The 27,265-nt window shown below is 47.2% G+C and overlaps 1 protein-coding gene across 1 annotated transcript in view; it reads left to right on the forward strand.

The window, feature by feature from the left end:
* PTPDC1 (protein tyrosine phosphatase domain containing 1) overlaps positions 1 to 18,774 on the forward strand; it is a gene marked incomplete in the record, with an annotated part of 669,594 nt that extends 650,820 nt beyond the window's left edge. The window contains 8 exon segments of the mRNA XM_088018957.1: positions 2,577 to 2,748; positions 4,991 to 5,071; positions 5,290 to 5,408; positions 6,339 to 6,476; positions 9,094 to 10,334; positions 13,399 to 13,584; positions 14,949 to 15,059; positions 17,154 to 18,774. Coding sequence (XP_087875083.1) covers positions 2,577 to 2,748; positions 4,991 to 5,071; positions 5,290 to 5,408; positions 6,339 to 6,476; positions 9,094 to 10,334; positions 13,399 to 13,584; positions 14,949 to 15,059; positions 17,154 to 17,270 — 2,165 coding nt within the window.
* Between the last annotated feature and the right edge of the window lie 8,491 nt (positions 18,775 to 27,265).

The following is a 27,265-nucleotide window of genomic DNA, read 5'->3' on the forward strand; positions in this document are numbered from 1 at the left end:
TGAGGACATAAGTTATGGTGCACCCGCTTATGCGTGAGGACCCTCGTGAGACACGGAGCAAACGGGAAGGTGTGGCCATCTGCTTAGAAAAGCAGGAAGATGGGGCGCCTGGGTGGCTCAGTCGTTCAGCGTCTGCCTTCGGCTCAGGTCATGGTCCCAGGGTCCTGGGATCGAGCCCCGCATCGGGCTCCCTGCTCAGCGGGAGGCCTGCTTCTCCCTCTCCCACTCCCCCTGCTTGTGTTCCCTCTCTTGCTGTCTCTCTCTTTCTGTCAAATAAATAAATAAAATCTTAAAAAAAAAAAAGAAAAGCAGGAAGGTTTGTTCACAGAAGGTCCACACATCTGCAGACAGAGGCAGGAAGAGAGGCCAGTGTAGCCTTAGGGGTGGGACTGAAGGCACGCTTCCCTATTGGAAAACCACTTGGCATAAGTAAAAACTGGCTTTCAAAGATGGATTTGGCCACGATTTGGGCATTTTGCTCAGAACCCCTGCTGCACATAGCAGACGTGGACCCCTGAGTTTGAGTACTCAGGGCCGTCGGCTGCCAGGCATCTGCTCACCCTTGGTGCGGCCTCTTGTACTCCTTTCTCTCCTGTAAAGTTCTGTGGGAGCTTTGCTTTTTGGATTGGTTACATTAAAAAAAAAATTATTTTCCATCACTGTATGTGAACAAGGACATGGCACGGCACTCAGGTAGGAATTTGGGCACCAGATTGAGTTTCTCTGTCTCTGTGTTATTTGACAAAATCTGTTCAGTTGGGGAGTTGCGGTTGCATTTTAAAAGGCAAGTGCTTACAGCATTACTGATGATTAAAACAGAACCAACAAAAAGAGCCGTATCTGTGGCAGGAGGTTGTTTCTGTCTGCATGTGGCTGAAACACCATTTGGAGAGACAGAGAGAGACCTGGAGACCCAGAGTGACGGGGTGGGGCGAGTCTGACGTTCAGGAGGGAGGAGGCGGACATCAGTGTTAGATTTTCTGTGTTCTTTGTGTCTTTATCCTCAAGTTGCAGCCACCTCCTCATCCAGTTCCTGAGAAGAATGTGATACTTAGTGAATTTTTTCCACATGCCTCCACTAAGACATTCCTAAAGCTTCGTCCCCCCCCCCCCCCCCCCCCCCGGCAGTCAGTGACAAAAGGCACAGAATTGCATCTTTGAGTGTTTGAGAGGCATGGCCACTTAACGACCTGATAAAGGCATGGCCAGGATCTGTGTTTTCACATTCTGAAAGTAAAAGTATGGTAGTCTGTGTCTTCTGATTAAATCAACCCTACAGACGTCTTTATGTGCTCTGTTCAAGTATTTTTTTAAAATAAGTTCTATCAGGAAAATTACAGGGGACTTTTTGGTTTTGAAGAACTGAATGGTGTTTTAGTAATGTTACGAGGTATGCTTCACATTTGACTTCATTACAGTTAACTTCTTGTCCACCCTGTGCCAGGGAGGAGTAGAAAGAGAAGTTTTTTCAGACTGTTCAGAGAATACTTATGAAAGGAATAGCAGAATTTAAACCTTTCAACATGTGTATACGGCAGGGTCTGTGCCATAAACACATTTTTCTAAATTCATTACAGTGTGTTAGATGTAATCCTTTGAGCTGGCAGATCTTTCAACTGTGTATGAGAAACAAAATAGAGTAGTTGCAATTTAGTGTAATCTATTTAAAATACATGTTCTTCCCTCTATTTGAACAGTCTGTCCAAAATGCAGTCCATTCATGTGGGATTTTGCCTGTACAGCTCTGAGTGGGAATCAGTAGTTTCTTTGTTCGTCACTATGGAAACAAGTCAGCCTATCCCGAATAGCTGTCAGATCTCGCAGAGTGATGCTGGCGGCTCAGCATAACTTCACCACGGAGCAGGCTGGCGCTGCCATCCCCTCTCGCCTGCAGCTCTTTCCTACTGGGAGCCCAGCCATGCAGGACCTGCCCCGGCGGTGCTCAGCCCTGCCCTTCCTCAGCTCCTTCTTCCAGGGCCGCCGGCACTCATCCTCGGACCCTATCCTGCAGCACGGCCGGCGCGGCTCGGCCGCCCAGACACTCTCCTCGTCCTCTCTCCAGGTGATGGTGGCAGTGGCCTCCGTCAGCTGTGCCGAAAGAAACCCAACTAGCCTCCAGAGAAAAAGTAAAGCTCTTTTCCTTCTTGAAGATTGCCATAGCTTTGAGTTTAAATTCAGACCGTTGACAATTAATTCTACATTGTACTTTCACTGTCTGTTATGCTGAGAGCTTCAGTGGACATGTAATAGGGGATAAAGTGATTGAATGTTTTGTGCTTTTGCATTAAAAATGTAGTTTTTGAAAAAATTCATTTTCTTGTAAAAAATCTGCTTTTATGGTTTCTTCCTCTTCATTACCAATATGACATGTGGAGATTATTGTGTGTGAAAGCCTTTTCTATATTAAGAGATCATGCACTCAGATGAAAAGGAAACCGTTTTATTTCTGACAAAATGAAGGGAATGTAGCCCCGGCTCGTCATCTACAATCCTGAGATAACATAGAAGCTGTTTCTCATGTTACTGTTGCATTTGGAGAGTAGAATTTTGAATCCTCTCTTCCTTGTATGTTCTAGGAAATTCAGGACGTCCAACACCAAAGTACACAAAAGTCGGAGAGCGTTTACGGCATGTGATTCCTGGACACATGGCCTGCTCCATGGCGTGTGGTGGCAGAGCTTGCAAGTATGAAAACCCGGCCCGCTGGAGCGAGCAGGAGCAAGCCATTAAGGGGGTGTACTCATCGTGGTAAGTGAGTCTGCAGCAGCCAGTGGCTGTGGAGGAGGGAGCATATGGGGGTGTGAAGGCGGAGGACCCCACCCCCACCCTGGCCTTGTGACTTGATGAGCTGTGTGATCTTGGCCGCCTCACGTGGGTATTCTGAACCTCTTCTGTAAAATGGAAATAATAAAACCAACCCACAGGGGTTTTTTAATTAAGTGAAATGATGTACGTAGATCTTAAAGAAATGGTAACGAGATAGCTCTTAAGTATTGGAAGTTGCCAGAAATAATGTGTTCAGCTATAAATTTGAGAAGGCAGGAGGTACATATGTGGTCTGTCAGTTTCACACAGGTACGTGTTAGCCTCATTTCTTTTTGTTCCCGTCTTCTGGATGAAAGGGTACACTTCCCGCAAATACACTGCCTGTGTGCCTCAGTAGAGAGTGGTGCACATTGTTGGCTCAGCAGGCAGGGTGAGACGGGTGCATGGTTTATGGTGAGCGGATGTGATTCATTCTGCAGTGAATCCTTCTGCTTCTTGTTATTAACGGTAAACTGTCAAGTGTACCTCTTTTGGGTTTTTTTTTTTTAAGATTTTTTATTTATTTATTTGAGAGAGAGAGAATGAGAGATTGCACGAGAGGGAAGAGGGTCAGAGGGAGAAGCAGACTCCCCGCTGAGCAGGGAGCCCGATGCGGGACTCGACCCCAGGACTCCAGGATCATGACCTGAGCCGAAGGCAGTCGCTCAACCGACTGAGCCACCCAGGCGCCCAAGTGTACCTCTTTGGATGTAGTGATGTCTCTGATGAATTCTGACAATCAAGCCAAATCACCTTTGTTTGTTTTGTTCATTTGTTTTTTAAAGACTTTTTATTTATTTATTAGAGCATGAGCGGCGGGTTGGGGGGGAGCAGAGAGAGGAGAAGCAGACTCCCCGCTGAGCAGGGAGCCTGACGTGGGGCTCGATCCCGGGACTCCAGGATCATGACCTGAGCCGAAGGCAGCTGCTTAACCTACTGAGCCACCCAGGTGCCCTGCCAAATCACCTCTGAAGCCCACGAAGAGGAATTCACGGTTTAAAGAACTCTAGTGGTGAATCATTTCCTGCAGCAAGAATCCATTTCCAAATTAGACTTTTGTCAACCGGCCCACCTAACTTGCAGCCTGGGCTTCTTTAAATTTGCTGGCATGTGTGTAGTGATAGAGTTGGGGTCCGTTGTCAGTGCCGATCCCCACAGATCATAATTCTAGTCTGAAGAGTGTTGTGGGAAAGCAAGCACTAGGCCTGAGGTGTGCTCGGACCATAAATTTCCAATAATGCAGCTTGAGATCACATTAATATTTTCGGTTTATTTTTGACCAGACATCTGAGTCTTTTTCACCTGTCATGCTTTCATGGTACTTCTCTCCTCGTCTTATACTAAGTACTACTGAATTTGGCGGGGGAGGCCCCAGTCAGTTTTCAGGGCTTGCCCCAGCAGGGAGGCATGGTATCTTTCTGGACTGTGCTCTGCTCAGCTGATGTCTCTGTTACTCGTCAGGCTCATGTGACCCATAGCTCCCGATAGACGGCCTGACGTATCTTTCACCAGAGCCCTGAGGAGGGGCAGCTGTCTGTTCCGGGGCCTCTGTACATTTGTTCTCAGGCCAGCATTGTGCTACACACTGTCAAATTATTATGTCATCTTCATAAAGCTCCTGAAAGTAGGCGTGGTTAATGTCATTCTATCGATGAAGGAATTGAGGTCCAGAGAGACTAAGTAATCTACTACCCAGCTAGAAGTAGAAAAGCCAGCATTTGAAACCGGCCCAACTGACTCCAAAGCCCATATGTTTTGCTGAATTACAATAACTCAGCATTTATTCCTAACCACATGCCAGGATTTGTGCTGAAGACTTTACACCCACGTTGTGTTGAATTCTCATGCCAGCCCTGCGAGGCAGGCGTTATCCCTATTTACCATAATAGGTAACTGAGGGGCAGAATTAGCTTTGCTGCTCAACAAGGTTCCTCCACAACGTCCCCTGGAAACCACACTGCCGGAGTCCACCAATACTTTACATCCTGGAATTTTTTCCAGGGATTCAGGGTTTCTTAGAGCCCTCATCATGATGCAAAATTGAAGCCAGAATTTGTATAAGAAAATTGTTCTAGATTTGTTAAAATCATAGGAAAGTAGGGGCTTGATATCTCGTTCTCTTAGTTCTTAGAGCTGGAACGTTCCAAGTCGCGTGTATTCTCACCAGCCGCCCCTCCCATCCTAGGGTCACTGAGAATATCCTAGCCATGGCTCGCCCGTCCACTGAGCTCCTCGAGAAGTACCGCCTCATCGAGCAGTTCCAGAGGTAAATGCCACGTTGTTGACACACTTGCTAAGCCAATTCGCGTGTTCTCATCCATTGCTTTTGACGTCAAATAGTCAAACAATAGGCAGTGGACAGCTTATTTTGACTAGGAAATTGAGGTTTTTTGAGAGTGATTAATAATGTTTATTAATGCCAAAAATGCTTGATTTTTTTTAAACACTTGCTCTCAATATAACTTTTTTCTTTTCTCCTATCAGCCATGGCATAAAAACAGTCATCAACCTGCAGCGCCCTGGTGAGCATGCCAGCTGTGGGAACCCTCTGGAACAAGAAAGTGGCTTCACGTACCTTCCAGAAGCTTTCATGGAGGCTGGCAGTAAGTCCTTCCACCTCCCCTCCATGAGTTACCAGGAACAGCACCCAGACTCTTGGGTGCCCAGCTCTCCCATTGTCACCGGGTGATAGAATGACCGCTTTCTGCAGGGGGTGGGCTCCCTACAGGGAAGATGAGCTGACTGATTCTAGATAATGTGGCCATTCTTCTCGGGTGGTGCTGCTGAAAGTACAGGATTCCTTTTGTCCTGTGAGAGGGATCTTGGGAGGAGCCCTATAGAAACAATGCCCGCGTTAGTTACCATGGACACTGGCCCTGCTGCTCTGCGCATCCCGTAGTCCTTGTTTCTGCCTCCCTCAGGCCCTGCAGGCTTCGTGAGCCCCCATTCGCCCGGGTCACACAGTGTACACATGGCAGCAGGACTGGAACCTGGGACACTCACTCATGCCCTTACTGCTGCCCAACTCTGCCTCTGGGTAGGACGCAGGGAGTCTTTATGTGACAGCCCCAGAAGCCCCAGTCTTGGGAGCCTAGGGATGGAGTCCACTGAACACATGCCATTCAGGACCAGACTGGAAAGGACCAACCCTGGCCACTTTGGGGACTTGTTATTAAGAAGTGTGTGTCTAGCTTTTTTTGTCTCCACTGGGTGGAAAATCTGTATGTACCCACCTTGTGCCATTTATGAGTCCTTTAGACACACTGCCATACTTAAACAAGATGCCGTGCTTTCCCTCTGTAGCTGAGTAATTTGGGCCAACGTTGGGGACTTTATTAATTTGCAATCCTGTTTCACCTTAATTCTTTCTGGTTGTAAAAAGCCTATTATTTTAGGCCTCCACATCCAGTTCAATCTGTATGCCTTACAGCTTTACATTTTTCATGAATTCACTTACTTTCTTCAGATGGCTATGCAAGTACTTTTCCTCGATGTCAATTGTTTTTTCCTGTTTTCTTTTTTTCATTGTCCAGTTTATTTCTACAATTTTGGATGGAAGGATTATGGTGTAGCATCGCTCACCACCATCTTAGATATGGTGAAGGTGATGACATTTGCCTTACAAGAAGGAAAAGTAGCTGTCCATTGTCATGCAGGGCTTGGTCGGACAGGTAAATACTAGGAAGTGGATTTATTGTCTTGTAGTATATTTAAACATGTAAAGAATAGTATTTTGTAATTCTAGAGGATAAATATTTTTCAGAATCCTATCAAAGTTTTGGAGTCAAATGGTAGAAGCCACTGAAAGAAATTAGAAATAACTTAAATAGTTTCAGTGATCATTTATTTGTGAGAGTATTTTTGAGAGACTTAAGCCTGAAAACTCATCATATTTAGTAAATAGATGGGTTTCCACAGCTCACTAAATGATTATTCTGGTTTTTCTTTTTCAAAGGAAACGAACCCCAACACTTTATTTGTAATACATAATGTCTTTATTTTTTTTAAGATTTTATTTATTTATTTGACAGAGAGAGACACAGCGAGAGAGGGAACACAAGCAGGGGGAGTGGGAGAGGGAGAAGCCGGCTCCCCGCCGAGCAGGGAGCCCGATGCGGGGCTCGATCCCAGGACCCTGGGACCATGATCTGAGCCGAAGGCAGACACTTAACGACTGAGCCACCCAGGCGCCCCCGTAATGTCTTTTTAAAATATAATTTTCCTTGGGCGCCTGGGTGACTCAGTTGGTTAAGCGACTGCCTTCGGCTCAGGTCATGATCCTGGAGTCCCGGGATCGAGTCCCGCATCGGGCTCCCTGCTCAGCAGGGAGTCTGCTTCTCCCTCTGACCCTCCTCCCTCTCGTGCTCTCTGTCTCTCATTCTCTCTCTCTCAAATAAATAAATAAAATCTTTAAAAAATATATATATATATAATTTTCCTTAACCAAAATAATGAAAATAGAAAGCATTGTTTTATTTGGTGTGTTCTAAGCACTTTACACAAACTTTTTTTTAAGTCTTTAGCAATAATGTGAGTCTTGAAGGAGCTTAAGTAATTTGCTTCATTGAGTAAGTGGCAGAGCCAAGATTTAAATTCATGGCTGGAAGGAATTTATTTGTGAAGGGAGTCTATCTGTGCCTAAAATTCTATATAAAAATCAATGATTTTACTTAAAAATGCAGCAGATCTCAGTGCAGTGCTGATACTGGGGCAAAAATAAATACTGTAAAGCTAGAATATTAATTGTCATCTGGTCCAGCCAGACACCTGAGCTCAACACTGTCCACAGTGTACCTGTGTACCTGCCTCCAGTTCTCCCACCTGCTTGGGAGTGTGTCCAGGACAGGGACTCAGTTCTGCCTGAGAACGTCAGCTCTTAGGGGCCAGCTAAAATCTCACTGTTCTTGGGGATTCCACACGACAGCACTGCAGATACTTCCTACTTACCCTAAAGTGCCATGTCCTGGTGAGAAAGATCTGTGGGACGCTGCAGCTACTGGGAACCATGCAGTTTGCAGAGGTCCTGATTTTCCTGTGTAACGTGATTAACAAACTTGGTGAATCACACAGATGTCTTCTGATTTGCCTTTTACCTTGATATTAGTTAACTATCAAAGTTGGATTAATTGATTAATTATCACCACTATGTTATTCATTTTAATTTAAAATTAACAGGAATAATAATGTTTATAACATTAAGGATGTTTCCTTTAATAATAAGTATTTATCGAATAAAGTTATATCTTGGTCTAGAGAAAAGCACTATTAGTGTAGAGAATAGTCCAGAAATAAACTGTCAGTGTGAATAATCCCCAAAGAAAAAAAGCCCGAAAAGGAAGAATGCCAGGCTGGGAATGTGGCAACAATCAATGGCAAAGGTGGCAGGAGTGGGAAGTCAATGTGCAACCAGGGCGGGGGATGGAGTGCACTGTGCTCGGCTCCTTATCCTCTTCAGACCAGCTTCAACAGGGAGGAAGGCAAATCCTGCTCTACTTCCTGCTCTGAACTGCTTTTAAAATATTCCGTACAGTCAATCCATACACTGTTTGGACCTTCCCCTAACCTCCTCTCACTCCCTCAGGCCCTCACCATACTTTCTGTCTCATCCCCTTACTACACTGACTCCCTCAGCCCCTCAGCCCCACTCACTCCCTCAGCCCCTCAGCCCCACTCACTCCCTCATCCCCTCGGCCCCACTCACTCCCTCAGCCCCTCGGCCCCACTCACTCCCTCAGCCCCTCGGCCCCACTCACTCCCTCAGCCCCTCGGCCCCACTCACTCCCTCAGCCCCTCGGCCCCACTCACTCCCTCAGCCCCTCGGCCCCACTCACTCCCTCAGCCCCTCGGCCCCACTCACTCCCTCAGCCCCTCGGCCCCACTCACTCCCTCAGCCCCTCGGCCCCACTCACTCCCTCAGCCCCTCGGCCCCACTCACTCCCTCAGCCCCTCGGCCCCACTCACTCCCTCATCCCCTCGGCTCCACTCACTCCCTCAGCCCCTCGGCCCCACTCACTCCCTCAGCCCCTCGGCCCCACTCACTCCCTCATCCCCTCACCCATACTTACTCCCTTTCAGAGTACAGAGAGGACTGTGGATTCTCAGTCAGGGGGAGAAGTGACATATAGACAAGGAATAAACACTTGTACAAGAAGTCAGTAAGTTATAATTGTCCTTAAAATGATCCTTTATATGGTTTCCTGACACATATTCAAAATTTAAATCTTAAAGAGCGATAAATAAATAAGTTATAAACTTTTTTCATACCAATCTTCTCTTCTTCACCTCTAGGCGTTTTAATAGCATGTTACTTAGTTTTTGCAACAAGAATGACTGCTGACCAAGCAATTATATTTGTTCGGGCAAAGCGACCCAATTCCATACAAACTCGAGGACAGCTACTCTGTGTGAGGGAGTTTACTCAGTTTCTGATTCCTCTTCGCAATATATTCTCTTGCTGTGACCCCAAAGCACACGCTGTTACTTTAGCACAGTATCTTATTCGCCAGCGGCATCTGCTTCATGGTTATGAGGCCCGACTTCTGAAACACGTACCCAAAATTATCCACCTTGTTTGCAAATTGCTCCTCGACTTAGCCGAGAACAGGCCAGTGGTGACAGAAGAGGTGGCAGAAGTGCCCAGTCTATCTGCCGAAATTGAGAAGACGGTTTCTGAGATGATCACCCTGCAGCTGGATAAAGAGTTGCTGAGGCAGGGCAGCGATGCATCAGATTCCTCCCTGCCCACTGCAGTGCCCACAGATTTTGAGAATCAGGATGTGATTCTTTCCAGCGAGCAAGAGATGGACCCTCTTTGGAAGAGACGGAATGTCGAGTGCCTTCAGCCCCTGACTCATCTGAAAAGGCGATTCAGTTGCAGCGACTCAGATTTAAAGAGGGCTGAGTCGCTGCTGGAGCAGGGGGGATCTCCATGGACAGGGCCTGCGCAGGCATTGCTTGGCCATCATCCCGGGCAGCAGAAGCCCATCAGCCACTGTTACACCCCCCAGTCTCCACAGCTTGATCCAAGTAAGGAAAAGCTGGTCCGAAATACATTCTCTTTCTGGAATCAGGCTAAATTTGGAGGCCTGGAAGGACTCAAAGATGAGGGGTCACCGGTTTTCCATAGGGAGACGATTGCAAAGGAAGTACAGCGGAGTAGAACCTTCTCTTCGGGTGTTTCAAGTTCATACAACCCTAGGGAACCAGTTATACCGAACCTTGCAGATATCCCTACGGAACCAAACTGTTCTCCCCAGCAAGCACCCCGCTATCAGGATGGAACTCCTGCTGGTTGCTGCCCCGACACCCCCCGCAGCCCCGTGGACTGTGGTTTCAGCCCCAAAGCACCCTTCTCTGGTGGACGCATCCAAGCCCAGGACAGCAAAGATCCGTCTGCAGTTGCTCCACACACTGCTTTGCAGTCTGAATTGAGTGTCGAAGCCAGGAGAATACTGGCAGCCAAAGCCCTGGCAAGTTCAAATGAGTTTGCAGAAAAGGAGGAGGTGAAAAGGAAGGTAGAAATGTGGCAGGTACTTGTATTTCATTTGATTATGTGTGTGTGGGAAATACTTATGTCAGAACGAAAACATAATACATTTTACCAAATTTAAGTATTATGGGAATTTGAAGACCTGTTTATGTAATACTTAACTTTTGAACTTCAGGTTTCTCAATCTCTGTGTGAAAGAAAGCACTCAGTGCTTAGCACTTAGCAGGGCCCTTGGAGCAGGGCATTGATGCTGATGCATGTGGCGGCTTCCTGCTTTCCTGCTGGGTTTGTGGGATGGACAGACCTCAGCAGACAGCTTTAGGAACTGACTTGTGCATCGCTAACCTGAGTCTGGTGAGGAGAATCACTGACCAAGAGACATAAGCGAAATCAGAGAAAATTCTTTTCCAAAGTCATCAACACAAGTGTTGAGTGAGGTCAGGAGGACACGTGATGGATGCTGTCTGCACAGCATCCCTTCCCGCAGACTTCCCAGTGCACCCCAATGAGGCAACAGTCAGATTCCACAAAGCAAATGGGAGCAAGCCACAGAGTACCTTTGTGTCATTAGGTTTTTAAAAAAGATTTTATCTGTTTAGAGAGAGCAAGAGGGGTGTGGGGGTAGGGGCACCGGGAGAGAGAGGCTCCCAAGCTCAGCACCAAGCCTCACGTGGGGCTCCATCCCACAATCCTGAGATCATGACCTGAGCTGAAATTGAGTCAGACACTTAACTGACTGAGCCACCCAGGCGCCCCTGTGCCATTGGTTTTACCCGAGGTTGTGTCTTTGGGGTCCATTTCTTGGCTTTTACTTAAATTAGAATGTGCAATTTTTAAATTTTAACCCCTTTTTGTGGTATATTTTCATTAGAAACACAGTCTTAAATCAGTTGTGCTCTTTGCCCTGAATGAGCAGCTGGTGTAGACAAAAGGCAGGCCTTACCACCTGGTTATCAGAAACTAGTAAACTGCCCAAATGTGGGGATGACCTGGGGAGGCCTGGCTCAGTGAAATCAAGACTTGTTAGCCTATAATCTCCCACGAATTATGTGTGTATCTGCTCCTCTGTATTCTACATTAATTAAGCAAGGCATGTACACTTTCTAGGAGGTTCAGAACCTTCCAGATGCAGAGGTGGGAAAACTAGGCACAGAGCCTTGCACCCACTTAGAGCTGTGGGACTGCAGAGCATGTGCACATTGTCAGAACTGCAGGTGTTTGCTGATCAAATAGTTACATATATTGATTTCTTACAACACGAAGTATTTTTCTTACTCCAAACTGAACAAACTTTTGGCTCATTCTGGCTCAGTCTGCGGGCCCTTCCCTTGTAACACCACAGCCATGGGAGCTAGTGGTTGGACCCCTCATAGGTCAGCCCAGCATGGGCCAGACTGTCAGAGCACTTCACATAGAAAAGCATTTTCCAGAGGTGAACACGACCCTTTTGTTTGGATAGGCTTGCCCTTTGTTTCACTTTCTGGATTTTATTATGGGCCTTTCAGCAATAAAATAACTTGAGTTCTGGAAAGAGTCCAGTGAACTGTGATTTGGACGGCACAGTGCTGCCTGTGCCTGTGCTAGGCCCTCTTTCTTCTGCCGCATCACCTGCTCTCACAGGGACCCCGTAGGGCAGAGGATACCCTAAGATTCTTCATTAATCTTCACAGTCCTTATGAATTAAGTATCACAGGTAGGGAAGCCGAGGGTCACGGGGGTCAAAGCACATGCTCAAGGTCATGTGGCCCGAATGTGGCAGGGCCAAGATACAGCTCATGAGTTTAATACTTTGCTAAGCCCCCTCGAGGATTTCAGAAAACATGACAGTATAACAGCATTTTACTGGGAGGGCCTTTGACTTGTGCCATTCTGCCCAGCTTCTGGTTACTGCAGAGCAGATCTGCTGTGTCTGTGACCCGTGGGGAATGGGGCCTCCATACAACTAAACATATGTTTAGTATAGTTCCTAACTATATTAGGAACCAGAGGAACCCAGAGCCAGAGGACCCTGGCAGCGGGGCAGGAGCATCACGTCTGGGGTCAAGCAGAACCCAGGGAATGCCGTCTGCCCCGTTCTGCTTTGGGATCCTGGGCAGGTACCCTCTTCCCTGGGCACATCTGCCATTGGGGCCTCACTTCAAGGGGCTGTAGGAATCAGATAAGCCATGTGCTACAGGCTGTCCTGTTCTAAGCTTTGAACATACCAGATGCGTGAATGAATGAATGTGCAATTATTATGCTTATTCCTGTAGCACACAGAGACTTTATTTACTAATGCCTAAAACTGAGCCCCATCAGAAGTTAAAGTTCTTCCTGTTTTTCCCCTGCTCTCTGTGAGGTAAACTGTTAAGGCCTGCTCCTTAACTTACCTCCAGCGTTCGGGGCCTGGGCAAGACTTGCTCGTCCCCTCCCCTGTGCAGTCTCAGGATGTGGGGCTGGCTCTGTGGCCAGGCCTGCATGGGCCTCTGAAAAGGAACGTGAGACAGATGTGTCTGCCCAGTTGCAGACTGTTCAGCACTTTTCTGGGGCCTACTTTGAAGATTTAGTCAGCTTTTCCTCGTCCCAGGGTAATTTGCAAATGTTGTCTTATGTATGCTTTTTTGTCTAACATTCTCCTTCATCCCAGTAAGTATTTCTCTTTTGTCCCAAGGAACCTAAAAAGGAAGGCTCCCTCTTCCTGAACAGTGTCTGTGGTTTCAGAGCCCAGTGGAGAGCTTAGCCTTTGGGCCAGCTGAGCCCCTCTCTGAGGGAGCTTTAGTGCACACATGGGGCACGGGGTCAGCTTCACAGAGGGAAACTGAGGCTTGGAGAGATTCAGCATCTCAGCCCAGTGTGCCACCTGGAGGTGGGGGCACTGAGAGGGGCCCACATCCACCCGAAGCCCGAGACTGTCACTCATGAACAGTCTGAAAGCCGTGAAACCTCGAACGGTGCCACCTCCCCGTCCCTCCCCCCTCCCTCCTCCTCCTCACCCCTCGCCCTCCCCTTTCTCCCTCCCTGCCCCTCTTCTTTTCCCTCTCCCTTCCTCCCCCCTCTTCCACGCCCCTTTTCCTCCCCTCCCCTCTCCTTCTTCTCCATTCTCCCCTTTCTTCCCTTCTTTTTAGAAAGAACTAAATTCCCGAGACGGAGCTTGGGAAAGAATATGTGGCGAAAGGGACCCTTTCGTCCTGTGCAGTCTAATGTGGTCTTGGGTGGAGCAGCTGAAGGAGCCTGTGATCACCAAAGAGGACGTGGACACGTTGGCTGGCAGCCACGCAGATGCCACAGAAGCGCTGTTTTTATTAGAGAAGGTAAAGAGGCTGTTGGGCGGTTGATGAAGTTAACCACGGCCCTTAGCTCAGGCTTCGTGCACAAAAATCCATTATGAAGAAGGGGACTTGTGCAGAATCCCATACCTGGGTCTGATTTAGGTTTTTCCGAGGTAAGAAGAAATGCACACCCAGCATCACATGTAGAAGGTACAAAACCAGACAAGGAGAACCCCCGTAACCCAGCAGCGCCCCTCTGAACATTTGCACGTCCTTTGTGTCAGACTTAGTGCATTTGTTAATGTGGTCACGGACAACCGTATACTTCATTTTTTAGACACACACAGACATGAATGCACACGCTCGCACACATGCGCACATGCCTGTCAAGGTGAGGACGCCCCGGATCCAGAGTCCGTTTCCTAGTCTGCCTTCTCTGCCCCTGTGTGAGGGGCTGAGAGAGGAGGTCGCCCCTGGGGCAGTGGCCAGGCCCTTGCCAGGTCATAATTTCCGTTTTCCCCTTCATTCAGCTCCATGGCCTGGAGAGGGTGAGGCCCCACCTCTCAGGAAAGGCAGTCAGCGTGTGTCACAGCAGCACCTGAGCTCCAGTGGCTCCGCACACAACTTGCGTCCGTCTGTCACATGGCGCCCGCCGCGCCTTCGTCATCCTTCACTCCAACCCCCTCATGTGGGGTGTTTACATTATTTCAGGGTTTTACTTCGGCAGCCATCCCTGTAATGATCACTTGTGCTTGCAGGGTTTTCTGCATTTCCGATTAGGCCCTCAGAGTAGATTTCCAGAAGGGCAGTCAGTGGCTCTCAGGGACGAGTGTCCTGGATGCATGTCGGCTCCAGAGGTGGTGTCTCCTTTGCTTCTCTAAAGGGAACAGCCCCTGGGAGTCAAGTTGGACACGTTCCTTGGGGACTTTCCCCCTGAAGTTCCAGTGGGCGCACTGCTGGGGGACCACGGCTGTCTCTCCCCTTCCCCCCCTCCCTCCGCAGCTCCCGCCACAGACAGGGCATGCTCGTACTGACCCTGGCTGCCCACTAGTCCACGTACCACCGTGGCATGTCAGCATCCGCTAGCTGAACTGAAACAGTTGTGTCTAGAAACGAGTGGATCCTCCCATTGGTTCACTGCAAGGAAGACATTTGATTTGAAGTTACACTGATATTCATATTCAGTTATACTTATAACTAAGCAGCTTTGATTTTATCTCCTGAAAGCTTTTCAAATTATATAAACACCTATCAGGAAACATTGGTAGAGCCCTTGGTAGAGAGTTTGGTGTTTGATGTTATGAGTACTTGGTCACACACCAGCTCCTGGCTCTGCACTTGCTTTGAGTTTATTTCTGGAGGCATTTTTCAAACCACTTGTTTGATTTTGATTTCTGCAAAAACAGGGCCAGCACCAGACCATTCTCTGCGTGTTGCACTGCATAGTGAGTCTGCAGGCGGTCCCTGCGGACGTGGAGGAAGCCATCCTCATCCGTGCCATTAAAGCCTTCACCAAGGTGGGTCACGTGCTGCTGTCGGCATAATTGCAGATCAGAATCCAGAGGCCCCCCACCTGCTCTAAAATAAAACTTTCAGTATGTTTTTCCTTAATGGAAACATGTTTGACATTTCTCAAACACAGTTGTAGACTTTGGCCAAAAAATATTAGTTTCTCAACAGTGGTATTAGAAAAAGCTGAACTGTGGGTTTTTTGAAGGAGAACATTGGAACAAAGAGCTTTCATACAGAAACAATTGGATGTTGAGAAAATTCCTTTAAATCGTGTGCCAAGTAGGAGAGAATCTTTTCTGGTTGAGCCTATTCTACTTTGGGCCTAAATGCATAACACCACTGAGAACCCAGCAGCGATGACCCGGGACCCTGCCCTAGTTGGCAAATCAAAGCAGAAAGTAATAAAAAGGTTTCCTTTCTATGCACATCCTTTTGGCTTGCAGCAGTCCATCCTGGCTGAAGCAAGAACCAGGGACATGCCGGGAGAAAAGGCTCCCCTCAGCCCTTCAGTTTGGTTCCTATCATAGGGGATGTGACACTGTCCTGAAGCACAGAGCCCAGCTTCTCAACGACGGTGTCTGCGGTAAACGTTAGCGATTCTGCCCGTTACTGTTCGTGCGGTTCACCGCGGCTTCCCCCTGTGCTCTCCACAGCGCGCCCTTGCAGGCGTCGGCGTTACTCTCGGGAGCTCTGCGGCCTCTGCGTCTCTTCTCAACAGTTTCCAGAGCCAGCGGTTCAGACCCACAGCGCGTTGTCTTTTGCACCTTACATTTATGTCTTCATAGACCGCGAGGCCACCCACCCTTGGGGAGGGTTGCAGTTGGGTGCTTAGCAAAGTGAACAATTCAAGCCGTTATTAATGTTAATCAGAAGTTTTTGTAGCTAGAATAAACAGTGTAATGACATTTCTGAATTTAATTGAAAAAATCCTTAGTGTTGGTTTCTCTGAATGTGGTAGGAATTCTTTATAATTTCTGTTGGCCTTTTAGGGGGATCCTGATGAAAAGTTAAACATAGCAGTTGTTGCAAACCCGGCTTTGAAAAGGTTGGGAGACATCTGTGGCTGTGTCCCCTGGTGCACAGTGTCGTGAGCAGAGGCCCCGACCGCTCTCGTTCTGGGCCAGCTCTTCAAGGAAGCTGTGCGGCAGCTGCTTCCAGGGTGACGAACGTTCTGTTTCTCTTCGGCCAGAGCTTTCCAGGCTTGCTGCAGCCCCTCAGCAAACACTGGGGTCACCTGCGCCCAGAGAGGTCAGCCAGGATGTGCAGCCCACCTGGGCCGCTCCGCGTCGCCCCACCTCTTGTTGGAGGGCGAGGGTGACTGTGTGATTGTGACATGCTACCTGGAGGGTGGAGTTGTCTGTCTCTGGCCCGGCCATCCTGTGTCTACAAACGTGTTAGCCAGGCCCAGGCCCTCCGCAGCACCGCCGGGAGTCGCACGTTTCTGTGGGAGTGGGAGTGGGTGCAGGTGAAGGAATTGCTCAGGTTCTCTGTCCTCCTGTCGCTCGACCCTGCAGCCGAAATACACGGACACGGTACGTCCCCACCATGGGGCAAGGGAACTAGCTTCCACGGGGGTTTTCTCTGTGGCAGACAAACACGTGGCCCTCTCACTCCCACTGCTCCCGGAAGTGCCAAGGCGGTGGGTATAGTGGTGTGCCCGTGACACAGGGCAGGCGTGGGCCGGGGCCGCGTAGCGGGCTGGTGGCAAGCTGGGCTCCCGGGCGGGTTGCCGCAGGGCAGCCTTACAGCTGGAGACCCCTTTGACAGACCCTGTCCCTTGTGCCCCCGGTGCTAAGTCTCCAGGTTCAGAACTCTGCCCTCACAGCTGCCTGGCTTCACGACAACCTGCGAGTGAGCGTGTCCGGGCAGGGGTTTCAGTTTTTGAGTTTGCACTCATAACTTTGGTGTTGACATGATTGGCAGTTCTAATATAGTCTTTTGATTAAAATGAATGTGTGAACGGTGTTATGTATGCTGTTTATTGTATATAATTGTGTTTGTAAGTCAGAGTTTTTTTTCACCCTCCTTTCTTTTCTCCCAAAATCAGCTGATTAAAATTCTGCTACTATGCCCTGAGTCTGTCTATTCTTTGTCAGCAGGTTAATTTTGACTCTGAAAACGGACCACTAGTTTACGACACCCTGAAGAAAATATTTAAACACACACTGGAAGAAAACAGGAAAATGACAAAAGATGACCTTCAGCCTGGCGTTTAGTGATGCTTTCCTTGTGGCGGACCCCTCAGACCTAGAGACCCAGATGGCGTTTCTGCGCACAGATGAACAGGTTGGAGTGTGGAGCCACTTTGTCTCATAGCACTTTATCTCAGACGCTCTTGGTTTGTGCTAAGAACACTCATTTCTGTTGGGAGCAATTATTTATTTTAAAATATCCTCGAGCTACATTTTTGTGTTGAAAAATTGCCATAACGTTGGTGCCACTTTCTTGTATTTATTTAACTGAATTAATACTGTTGTATTAATATGTTAAGTATGTGGTGTTTACATCTTTGTTCTTTTTGACATTTTGGAAAAAGTTGTGACTCTTCTTTCCCAAACAAATATTTTGTCAGTGGAACCCTCCTGGAGTTTTTACCAAATAGGTAATTTTAGTAGTAAAACTTCACTGTGGATCCATCCCCCTGATCCATGACCTAAGGAAGTCACAGAGTGTCTTAAGCAGTTTTGTATTCGTTAGTAAGAAGACTGTTGATTTTTTTTTAAGGATCTTTTTTTTAATTTGCAAATTTTTTGGTTTTTTTCTTTTTATAAACGCGTCAAAGGATTTCGAAGTATATTATTTCTCAGAGAGATTTAGTTTTGTGTTGAAGGTTGACTGTGAGGTGGTTGGGATTTTTTACCACAGGAAGTAGACTTGCTCTTGGTCAGGCTTCCAGACCCCGTGCCGACCTCTGCTGTCACAGGAGGCAGGAACGCTTCTCGGCACGTCCAGCCTGATGCCCACCAAACAGCGTCTTCACAGAGGAAGCAGGGGCCGTGGTGGGCAATGTGGGCAGCCGCTCAGAAGCAGGACTCCACAAGGAGGAGCAGAAGGCGGGGGCAGGCTCCATGCAGCAGCATGACCACTGGCCCACACCTCCCACATCTGCCCTTCCGTGGACCCTGTCATCTCAGGGCCCTGTCTCCGGCTACTTGTCACTCTGAGAACTAAGATTCTTAAATTGAATGTGATGCACGTAGGCTGCAATCATCCTCTGGGCTCGAGATAAGAAATAAATGAACTAGTTACTGCCTAACTAGTTCTCTGTAGACCAAACTGTCATTCAGCAGTTGAAGCCGTGATGAACATGTGCAGCACCAGAGGCCAGGCCATACAGAGGGTAATCATTTTTCCCAGTAAATGTGATATTCATCTAACCAATTTCACAGTAAGGCTATGACCTAATTTTAGAGACGGAATTTCGGGGAAAGTGAGGCTAACCATGGATGAGTCTCCCCGACTCCTGCATCTCTGAATCAGGCGCTGGCACATCAGAAACATGGTAATCCTTGTCGGTCTTACAAACTCTGGCGGCAAATGCTGAATGTCGTTACCTCCCACACTGTTTAAGTTTTCTTAGGAAACTAGATCCAGTGAATTTTAATGAACTGGCTACACATTCCTGAAATTTCTCATTTTTAAGTGCCTGACCTGGAAAAGAAGGGAAAGATTACATTTTATCCAAAGGTACATTATAAAAATATGTTTTTTACCCAAAAAGATGTTTACCGTCATTTCTGTCGGTCTCACATGGGCAGGTGCCAGCAGGGCTCATTGGACAAGTGGCTATTGGCCTGTGTGTGAGATGGTCCCGCACAGCCCCAGCGTGACCATGGCAGTGCACCAGACTGAGGTAGAGAGCTGGTGGGAGAAATAAATCAGGCTGTCTGCAGGCTTTGTATGGATTTGAATAAAAATGAAAAGAACAACCCATAACCCTCGTACACTTTAGCTTGGAGCTCCTGGTGATACAGGTGTGGTTGGTGATGGGACGATCCTGACAGGCAAACTGGGTCAGGGCTGGACATCAGTCAGGCTCTGGTCGGTCCCAACTCTGCTGGTCCAGTGTGAGCAGGCGGGGCAGGAGGGGAGAGGAGAAGTCTAGGAGGAGCGGGTGAGGCTGGCGGGGTTCCTGCCTTCCTGCACTTGAGTGGATGAGGAGTTCTCTGCAGGCCAGAGGATAGTTCCACTGACCAGAAGAACGTACAGGGTTTTGGGATTCAGCTCAGTGGAAGTGTGAGGGGCCAAGAGCACACACTCAGAACTGACGGCCGTGGCCATGCATGTGCGTTGTCTGGGTTCTTACCAGACCCGGGGAGAAATATTATTCATACTTGCCTGTTGAAGGAGTCTAGTTGGACTGACTGCCGACTCTGCCCTCCTCCCTCCGCACTGACGGAATGCCTGGCAGGGACCATGGGCCTTGTCAGCACTGGGCTCCATGGTGGCACCATAGAGGATTGCGTTGTTTGTCACTTAGTGAAGTACCCATCATCTCTGTCCTCTGGAGCCGGCTGAGCTGCCATGTCACTGTCATATGATCTCAGCGTATCTCACTTAGGAAGTGCAGGATTTCCGGCCACTTACCAGTTTTCCTTCTATCCGAGAGCTCGCTGATGCCCTCTGCACTGAAGTGCTGCTGGTTTTGAGATTGCTTTATCTGTGTGCAGAACTCAGAAACACCCTGTAATGTGCTTAGTCGTGTCTTCAGCCAGCTCCCCAGTCTTATCTCAGGAAGAGCACGTGCTTTCATCATGCTGGCGTCCATGAAAAACCATGTATCATAACTTCAATAAAGTTTCTCTGTTTTCTCTTAAATGGAGGACACCTGCTCATGTGCTTGCATGCTGCTTCAGCCAGTTCTTTAGAGGTCTGAAGAAATCTCCGGAGACAGTCTGCTGCAGACAAAATGCATATCCCAAGCTCCCGCTATCTGAAGGCCCACAAGTAATTTTGGGGATACTCAAGACATTTTTGTTCTTATTGTTCCAAATGAACAAGGATCGATATATTTTCAGTGCAAGTAAAACAAGAATGACATTCCCTTTGGTGCTTTTTATGAATATGGCTCAAGAGTATCACCTTATCTAAAGGATCCTATTTGGGGCACCTGGGTGGCTTAGTCACTTAAGCGTCTGCCTTCGGCTGAGGTCATGACCTCGGAGTCCCAGGATGGAGCCCTACATTGGGCTTCCTGCTCAGTAAGGAGTCAGCTTCTCCCTCTCCCTCTGCCTCCTGCTCCATTTCTCTCTCTCTCACTCACTCTCCCTCACTCTCAAATAGATAAATTTAAAAGAAAATAAAGGAGCCTACTCAATGCTAGACAGTTGAAAATTGTTTACAGATAACATGACAGGAGAAAAATTCAACAAATCCTGTGATGCAGTTGTGCATTTGTTATGCTTTTAGGCATGAGCTGGCCTCTGACTAGCCCAACACCAACAGTAAAACTGACTTATGAGTGATCACGATGGAGGCCTTGAGCAGTGTGGCTTGGGGAAACCATCATTGTCAGCCATCATTCAAAACATCCAGTCATGGAAGACAATGTCCAAACCAGACTTTACGATCATAAGGCCTCGTGCACTGAAGTTTCGTTTGTCCACGGGGTTTATATTGCAACAGAAGACTGTAATGTCCTTGCCTCCTGGCTTTCTTGATTAAAGTGAAAAGATGTTTGACTCTTAAGATTGCCTGTTTTGGGGAGAAGTTATATTTTTGGAGTGGTTTCCTACTTACATGGCCATTTGATTAGAGCCTGAAAATACTCCTTGGCTTTGATTTAGTGAGTTCCTTTCTCATTTTCTTTCTTCTCTTAAAAATAAAATAAAAAATAGTCAGCCATTGAATTAGACTGAACCATGTGGAATAGCCTGCAGGTCAAAAATGATCACATGTGGCCATTTCCTGTGGTTCAACCTAATATTAAATTTAATGCTCCTGAGACCAGTAGGGGTTATTTCCTGTATTATTTTAACAAAGTTTAAATTAGATGATCAATTATTTTCTAAGAATATTCTCTATGCTCCTAGTGGACTTCAAAACAAGTGGAAGAGACCAGTGTGAAACTCCTTCTCTTTCAGCAAGCAAGGCCATGCCTCCTCTGTGTTTGGCTCTCTGCTGATGCCGGGGGCACACGGGGTCATTTTCTCAGTTGTTCGTCGTCTGTCTGGAGCCAAGTTTAGCACATGCTTGGAACTAATGGTGGAAGTCTAATTCTCAACATTGTCACTCACTTAATTCTGAATATCCTTCAAAACTCAGCTCTAATTCCTTGGAACAGAGTGTGTTAAATGTAGTCAAATTCAGCTACTTGACTATGCAGCCCAAGGAGATGGAGGGGTATTACAGGCTGGACAATGTCCTGAAAATCATGTTGAAGTTCTAACCCCTGGTACCCCAAAATGTGACTGTATTTGGAGATGAGGTCGTTGCAGATGTAATTAGTGAAGACGAGGTCACTAGGGTGGCCCTAATCCAGCATGACCAGTGTCCCTGTGAAGAAAAGGAGCTAAGGACACAGACACGCACAGAGGACAACCACATGACACGGGAAGACGGTGTCTGCCTGCCAGGAGATAGGCCTTGGGGGAAACTGGCCTGCCCATGCCTGGGCCTCAGACTTCCCACCTCTAGGACTGTGAGAACATACATTTCTATCGCACCAGCCCGGGCCATGGTGTTTGTTATAGCAGCCGGGGCTGACCAATGCACTCCTCAGTGCTTCCACTGTACCTTGTGTGTGTTTCTCTATCATGTTACCTCAAACAGCACATCACTTGGATTTGCTTGTTTCTCAACTTTATACAAATTGAAGAACGCAGTGTGTATTCTTCTGTGACTTGCTCACATTGTCCAACATGTTCCTCACATTTTTCCATGTTGGTATGTGGAGCTGTGGTTCCTGTGTTTTCACTGTGGTGTGGCAGCCCATTATGTGGATGCCCCACAATTTACCCCTTTGACTTGTGATGGACACTTGGATGATTATATTTGTAGATAAATACAAACACGTGGGTGCACACATAGTTTTTCTAGGCTGTGGAGCTACAGGTGGCATTTATGGGCTTTAGGGCATGCACATGTCCAGTTGCTTTCACAATGACAAGGTATTTCTGAAATGATTGCCTCCATTTTTCCTCCCAGCAGTGATGAATGCGAGTTCCCATTGCTCAGTGGCCTTGACAACACTTAGTACTGGCTGCCTTCTTGGTTTCTGCCAGGTTCAGCTGGTGTGAGAGAGTGTCCCAGTGAGTTATCGTCACGTGTTCTGGGACATTTGTGTTTCGTCTCCTCTCACGTGCTTGTGCACACGTGTCTGTTTCTCACAGTACTTAAACATGTGGTGCTCCGTGTGTTGGTTTTCTTTCTTCTCATCCGGGATCCTGCCACACTCAGTGTAACTAACACCTGGCACACAGAAGGGATCTACAAATGTGGATCAAAGAAGTAAGAAGGTAGAGGAAAAGAGGAGAGCACCGTCCCCCTGAGATCAGAACAACTCAGGGAAGGCTGCCCCCACTCCTGTTCACATTGTGCTGGAGGTTCTGGCTGGTGTAATCAGGCAGGAAAAAGAAATATGAGGCATCAGAGGAGAAAGTAAAACCGGTTTTATTTTTAGACATGACCATCCGTGTAAAAAATCTGATGGAATCTACAGAAAAAAGCTATGACCGCTATTACGTGAGTTTGGTGAAGTGGGAAGACAAAAGATCAATTCACAAAAACCAACTGAATTGCTATATATTGGCAGTGAAGAACCTGAAGTTGAACAATGGCAGTGACCAGAGCGTCAAACGCTAAGGGATAAATCTGACAGAAAATGGGAGCCACCTGTTCTATCCATCTCCAAGGGCCACCACAACAAATTATCACAAGTAACGGGGGTGGGGGCGGGGGCTTACAGCCACAGAAACTTGTTCTGGCTCTCCTGGTTCCAGAGGCCGGAAATCTGAAATTAAGGTATCCGCAGGGCCACGCTCCTTCCAGAGGCTCCGGGGAGGATCCTTCCTGTCTCCTCCAGCTTCTGCATGCCACAGGTGTCCCGTGGGGTTTCTTGGCTTCTGGCCGTATCACGCCCATCTCCGCCTCCATCTTCACACTGCCTTCTCCTCTCCCTCTGTCCTCTGTGCAATTCTTATAAGGAGACGTGTCATTGGATTTAGGCACCTCTGGATGATATAGGACGATCTCCTCATCTTGAGACCTTCAAGTGCCAACTGCAAAGACCTTTTTTCCAAATAAACTCACGTTCTCAGGCTCTGGGGACGAGGACAGGAACATAGCACAGCAGGGGGCGGGTGAGCGGCATGATTCAACTCACTACACCTGCACACTGAAAACTACAAAATATTTCCAAGAGAAACTTAAACAGACCTGAAAAAATGGACAGATAACCTGCTCGTGAGTCGGAGGAGTCGAGATTGTTTATATGTCCGTTCCATTTAGATTGATCTCTAGATTCCATACAATCCTAATCAAAGTCTGAGCAGGCTTTTCTTGCAGAAATTGACAAACTGATTCTGAAATTCATATGGAAAGGCAAGTGACCTAGAACAGCCAAAAGAACTTTGAAAAAAGAACAAAGTTGGCAGGCTCACACTACTTGATTTCAAGAATTATTATAAAGCTACACTAACCAAAACTGTGTGGTACTCATACAAAGCTAGGCAGGTACATCAATGGAACAGGATAGTCCAGAGAGAGACCCACACACACATGAACACCTGAGTTTGGACAAAGGTGAAAAGGCAATGCGGAGAAAGGACTGTCTTTCACCAAACAGTGCTGGAACAATTGAATGTTCATATGCAAAATGACAACAATTAAAAACCCTTGGATCCGTATCTTGCATTATCTACAAAAATCAACTTTTAAATGTAAGATCTAAAACTGTATAACTTCTAAGAGAAAATATATGTGACCTTAGGTTAATCAGACGTTTGTTGGATACGACACCAAAAGTACAGTCCATTAAAGAACAAGTTGATAATCTGGACTACATCAAGATTAAAAACTTCTGCTCTTCAAAAGACACTGTTAAGAAATGAAGACAAGCCGTAGACTAGGGGAGACTCTTTCTCAAAGCATTTATCTGATAAAGGACTATCTGAAACCTCTCAAAACTCAAGATAAAAGAAAAGCAGCCCAAACTTATAAAAGTGCCAAAGATTTTAATACACCCCCAAAAATACAGAATTGGCAAATAAGTAAATGAAAAGATGCTAAGCAGTATTAGTCATAGAAAGGCAAATGAATATGCACAGCAAAGGAAACAACCAACAAAACTAAAAGACAACTACGGAATGGGAGAAGATATTTGTAAATGACATATCTGATAAAGGGTTAGTATCCAAAATCTATTGGGGCGCCTGGGTGGCTCAGTTGGTGAAGCAACTGCCTTCGGCTCAGGTCATGATCCCACGGTCCTGGGATCAAGCCCCGCATTGGGCTCCCTGCTCAGCGGGAAGCCTGCTTCTCCCTCTCCCACTCCCCCTGCTTGTGTTCCCTCTCTCACTGTGTGTCTCTCTGTCAAATAAATAAAATATTTTTTAAAAAAATCTATAAAGAACTCAACACCAAAAAAAGAAATAATCCAATTTAAAAATGGGCAGAAGACAGACACATGAGAAGATGCTCAACATTGCTCGGCATCGGGGAAATACAAATCAAAACCACAATGAGACACTATCTCACACCTGGCAGAACAGCTAAAATCAACACAAGAAACAGCAAGTGTTGGCAGGGACGTAAAAGGGAGCCTCCTACACTGTTGGTGGGAATGCAAGCAAAGTGGTGCAGCCACTCTGGAAAACAGTGTGGAGGTTCCTCAAAATATTAAAAATAGAGCTACCCTACGACCCAGCAGTTGCACCACTAAGTATTTACCCGAAGAACACAACACTAATTCAAAGAGGTACATGCACCCCGATGTTTATAGCATCATCATCTACAACAGCCAAATTCTGAAAAGAACCCAAGTGTCCACCGACAGATGAATGGATGAAGAAGATGCGACATATACGTACAATGGGAACTCAGCCATTAAAAAGAATGAAATCTTGCCATTTGCAAGGATGTGAATGGAACTAGAGGGTATTCTGAGTGCAGTAAGTCAGAGAAAGACAAATACTGTATGATTTCACTCTGGAATTTTTTTTTAAGATTTTATTTATTTATCTGACAGCACAAGTAGGCAGAACGGCAGGCAGAGGGAGAGGGAGAAGCAGGCTCTCTGCTGAGCAGGGAGCCCAACGTGGGGCTCGATCCCAGGACCTTGGATCATGACCTGATCCGAAGTCAGACGTGGAATTTAGGAAACAAAACAGACAAAGGGAAAAAAGACAAACCAAGAAGCAGACTCTTCACTACAGAGAATACACTGCCAGTCACCAGAGGGGAGGTGAGTGGGAGGGTGGGTGAAACAGGTGATGGGGATTAAGGAGTGCACCTGTCCTGATGAGCACCAGTGACGTAAGGAAGTGTTGAATCACTATGTTGTACGCCTGAAACTAATATAATATCATATGTTTACTGGAATTAAAAGAAATGCAAATGAAAACCACAAGGAGATACCACTGCACACCTTGTAAAATGATGAAAATGCAGAAGCTGGGGTGCACCAGGTGTTGGTAGGGATATGGAGAAGTGGGAACTCACACTGCAAGTGGGGATATGAAGTGGTGCACACTTTGGAAAGCAGTTTGGCAGTGGCTTCAGAAGTGTGCGATCCAGCTGTTCCATTCCTAGGCGTTTATCCACGGGGAAAAATGTGTACATCCCAACAAAGACTTGACCAGGAGTGTCTATAGCAGCTCTGTGTGGACTAGCCAAAAAATGAAAACAGCACAAATGTCCATGAACAGGAAAATGGAAAACCACATCGTGATGGATCCACATGTGGAATGCCACGCTGCAGTAAAAAGGAGCAAACTCTCAGTGATTCATACGACAGCAGGAATGACTCAGCCTCACTGTGCCGAGTGGAGGAAGCCAGACGGAAGGAGTATGCGCCATGTGACCCCTTGTACATAAAACTAGGGAATGCAGAAGAATGTGTCGTGACCGAGTGCAGATCTGGCCATCCAGGGCCAGAGGAGGCCCGGGGGTGTGGGGGGGATGCACCCATTCACAGTGGTGACTGTGGTGTTGGGTTCATGGATGAAGTTCATGGTTTCATGTCAGAAGGTATCAAGTTGCACACTTTGTTTTTTGTTTTGTTTTGTTTTTTAAGATTTTATTTATTGCAGAGAGAGAGAGAGACCTAAAGCACCAGCATGAGCAGTGTGGTGGTGGGGGGCTGGCAAAGGGAGAAGCAGGCTTCCCACTAAGCAGAACACCTGATGTGGGACTTGATCCCAGGACCCTGGGATCATGACCTGAGCCGAAGGCAGTCGCTTCACTGACTGAGCCACTCAGGCGCCCCCCCCCCCCACTTTTTAAAAAATTTCATTAAGTTGCACACTTTAAATACCGTGTGCTGATTTTTCTGCTCCAGAAAATAGACTATGTTTGTAAAAGAGGAAACGGTGTCCTGGAAGGAGGCACGTTGGAGTGGTCACGTGGGTTTTCTCTGGGAGGGGACATAAGGGCCATCATGTTCAAGGGGCGCTGGGGCTCTAACTGTACTTGAATTTCTATAAATGAGCTTGCCCACAGTGCAAGCATGCTGTGTTTCTAAAGTGAAAAAGAAGTGGCTTGCTCACAGCTGGTCTCCGTCGCTTGTCGAGCTGAATCTCCAGAGAACCTCTCTGCTTGTAGTATTTTTGCAGTGGGAGCTCTGTGTCTCCAATCTAAACTATCTTTACATGAACTGAAGTGCATTTCTGATTTTAAATGTTTGTTTCCTGAGGATTTCTGAAGGACTGATTTGGGAAAACCTGTGTTTTAACAGATGTCCCACATTCCCTGCTCCGTTGGTAAAAGTGAAAGACTGTTTTCCTAGACTCTGACTCCTGCGTGGACTTTCTGGTCGCCGCCCATTCGGAGCACAGCCTCTCCTGCCAGATGTTTGTCTTCCTGCTTTCTCTGTTTAAAGGGTTCAGAGGAGATTTAGCTGCTTTAGCCACGTAATTATTTTTTTTTCAACAATTAAGAACTTTGACAACTGGCATTCACAAGCTAATGTGGAGGCACAGAAACCGCAATTTAATTGCAGAGCTTCAGAAGCTCTAACCAAGAGGGTTTGGCCTACTACCTCCCGCAAGGGCGC

The sequence above is a fragment of the Eumetopias jubatus genome, unplaced genomic scaffold, assembly GCF_037043125.1.
Source record: "Eumetopias jubatus isolate StellerSeaLion01/CBP00866 unplaced genomic scaffold, mEumJub1_p1.0 scaffold_15, whole genome shotgun sequence".
Lineage (NCBI taxonomy): Eukaryota > Metazoa > Chordata > Mammalia > Carnivora > Otariidae > Eumetopias > Eumetopias jubatus.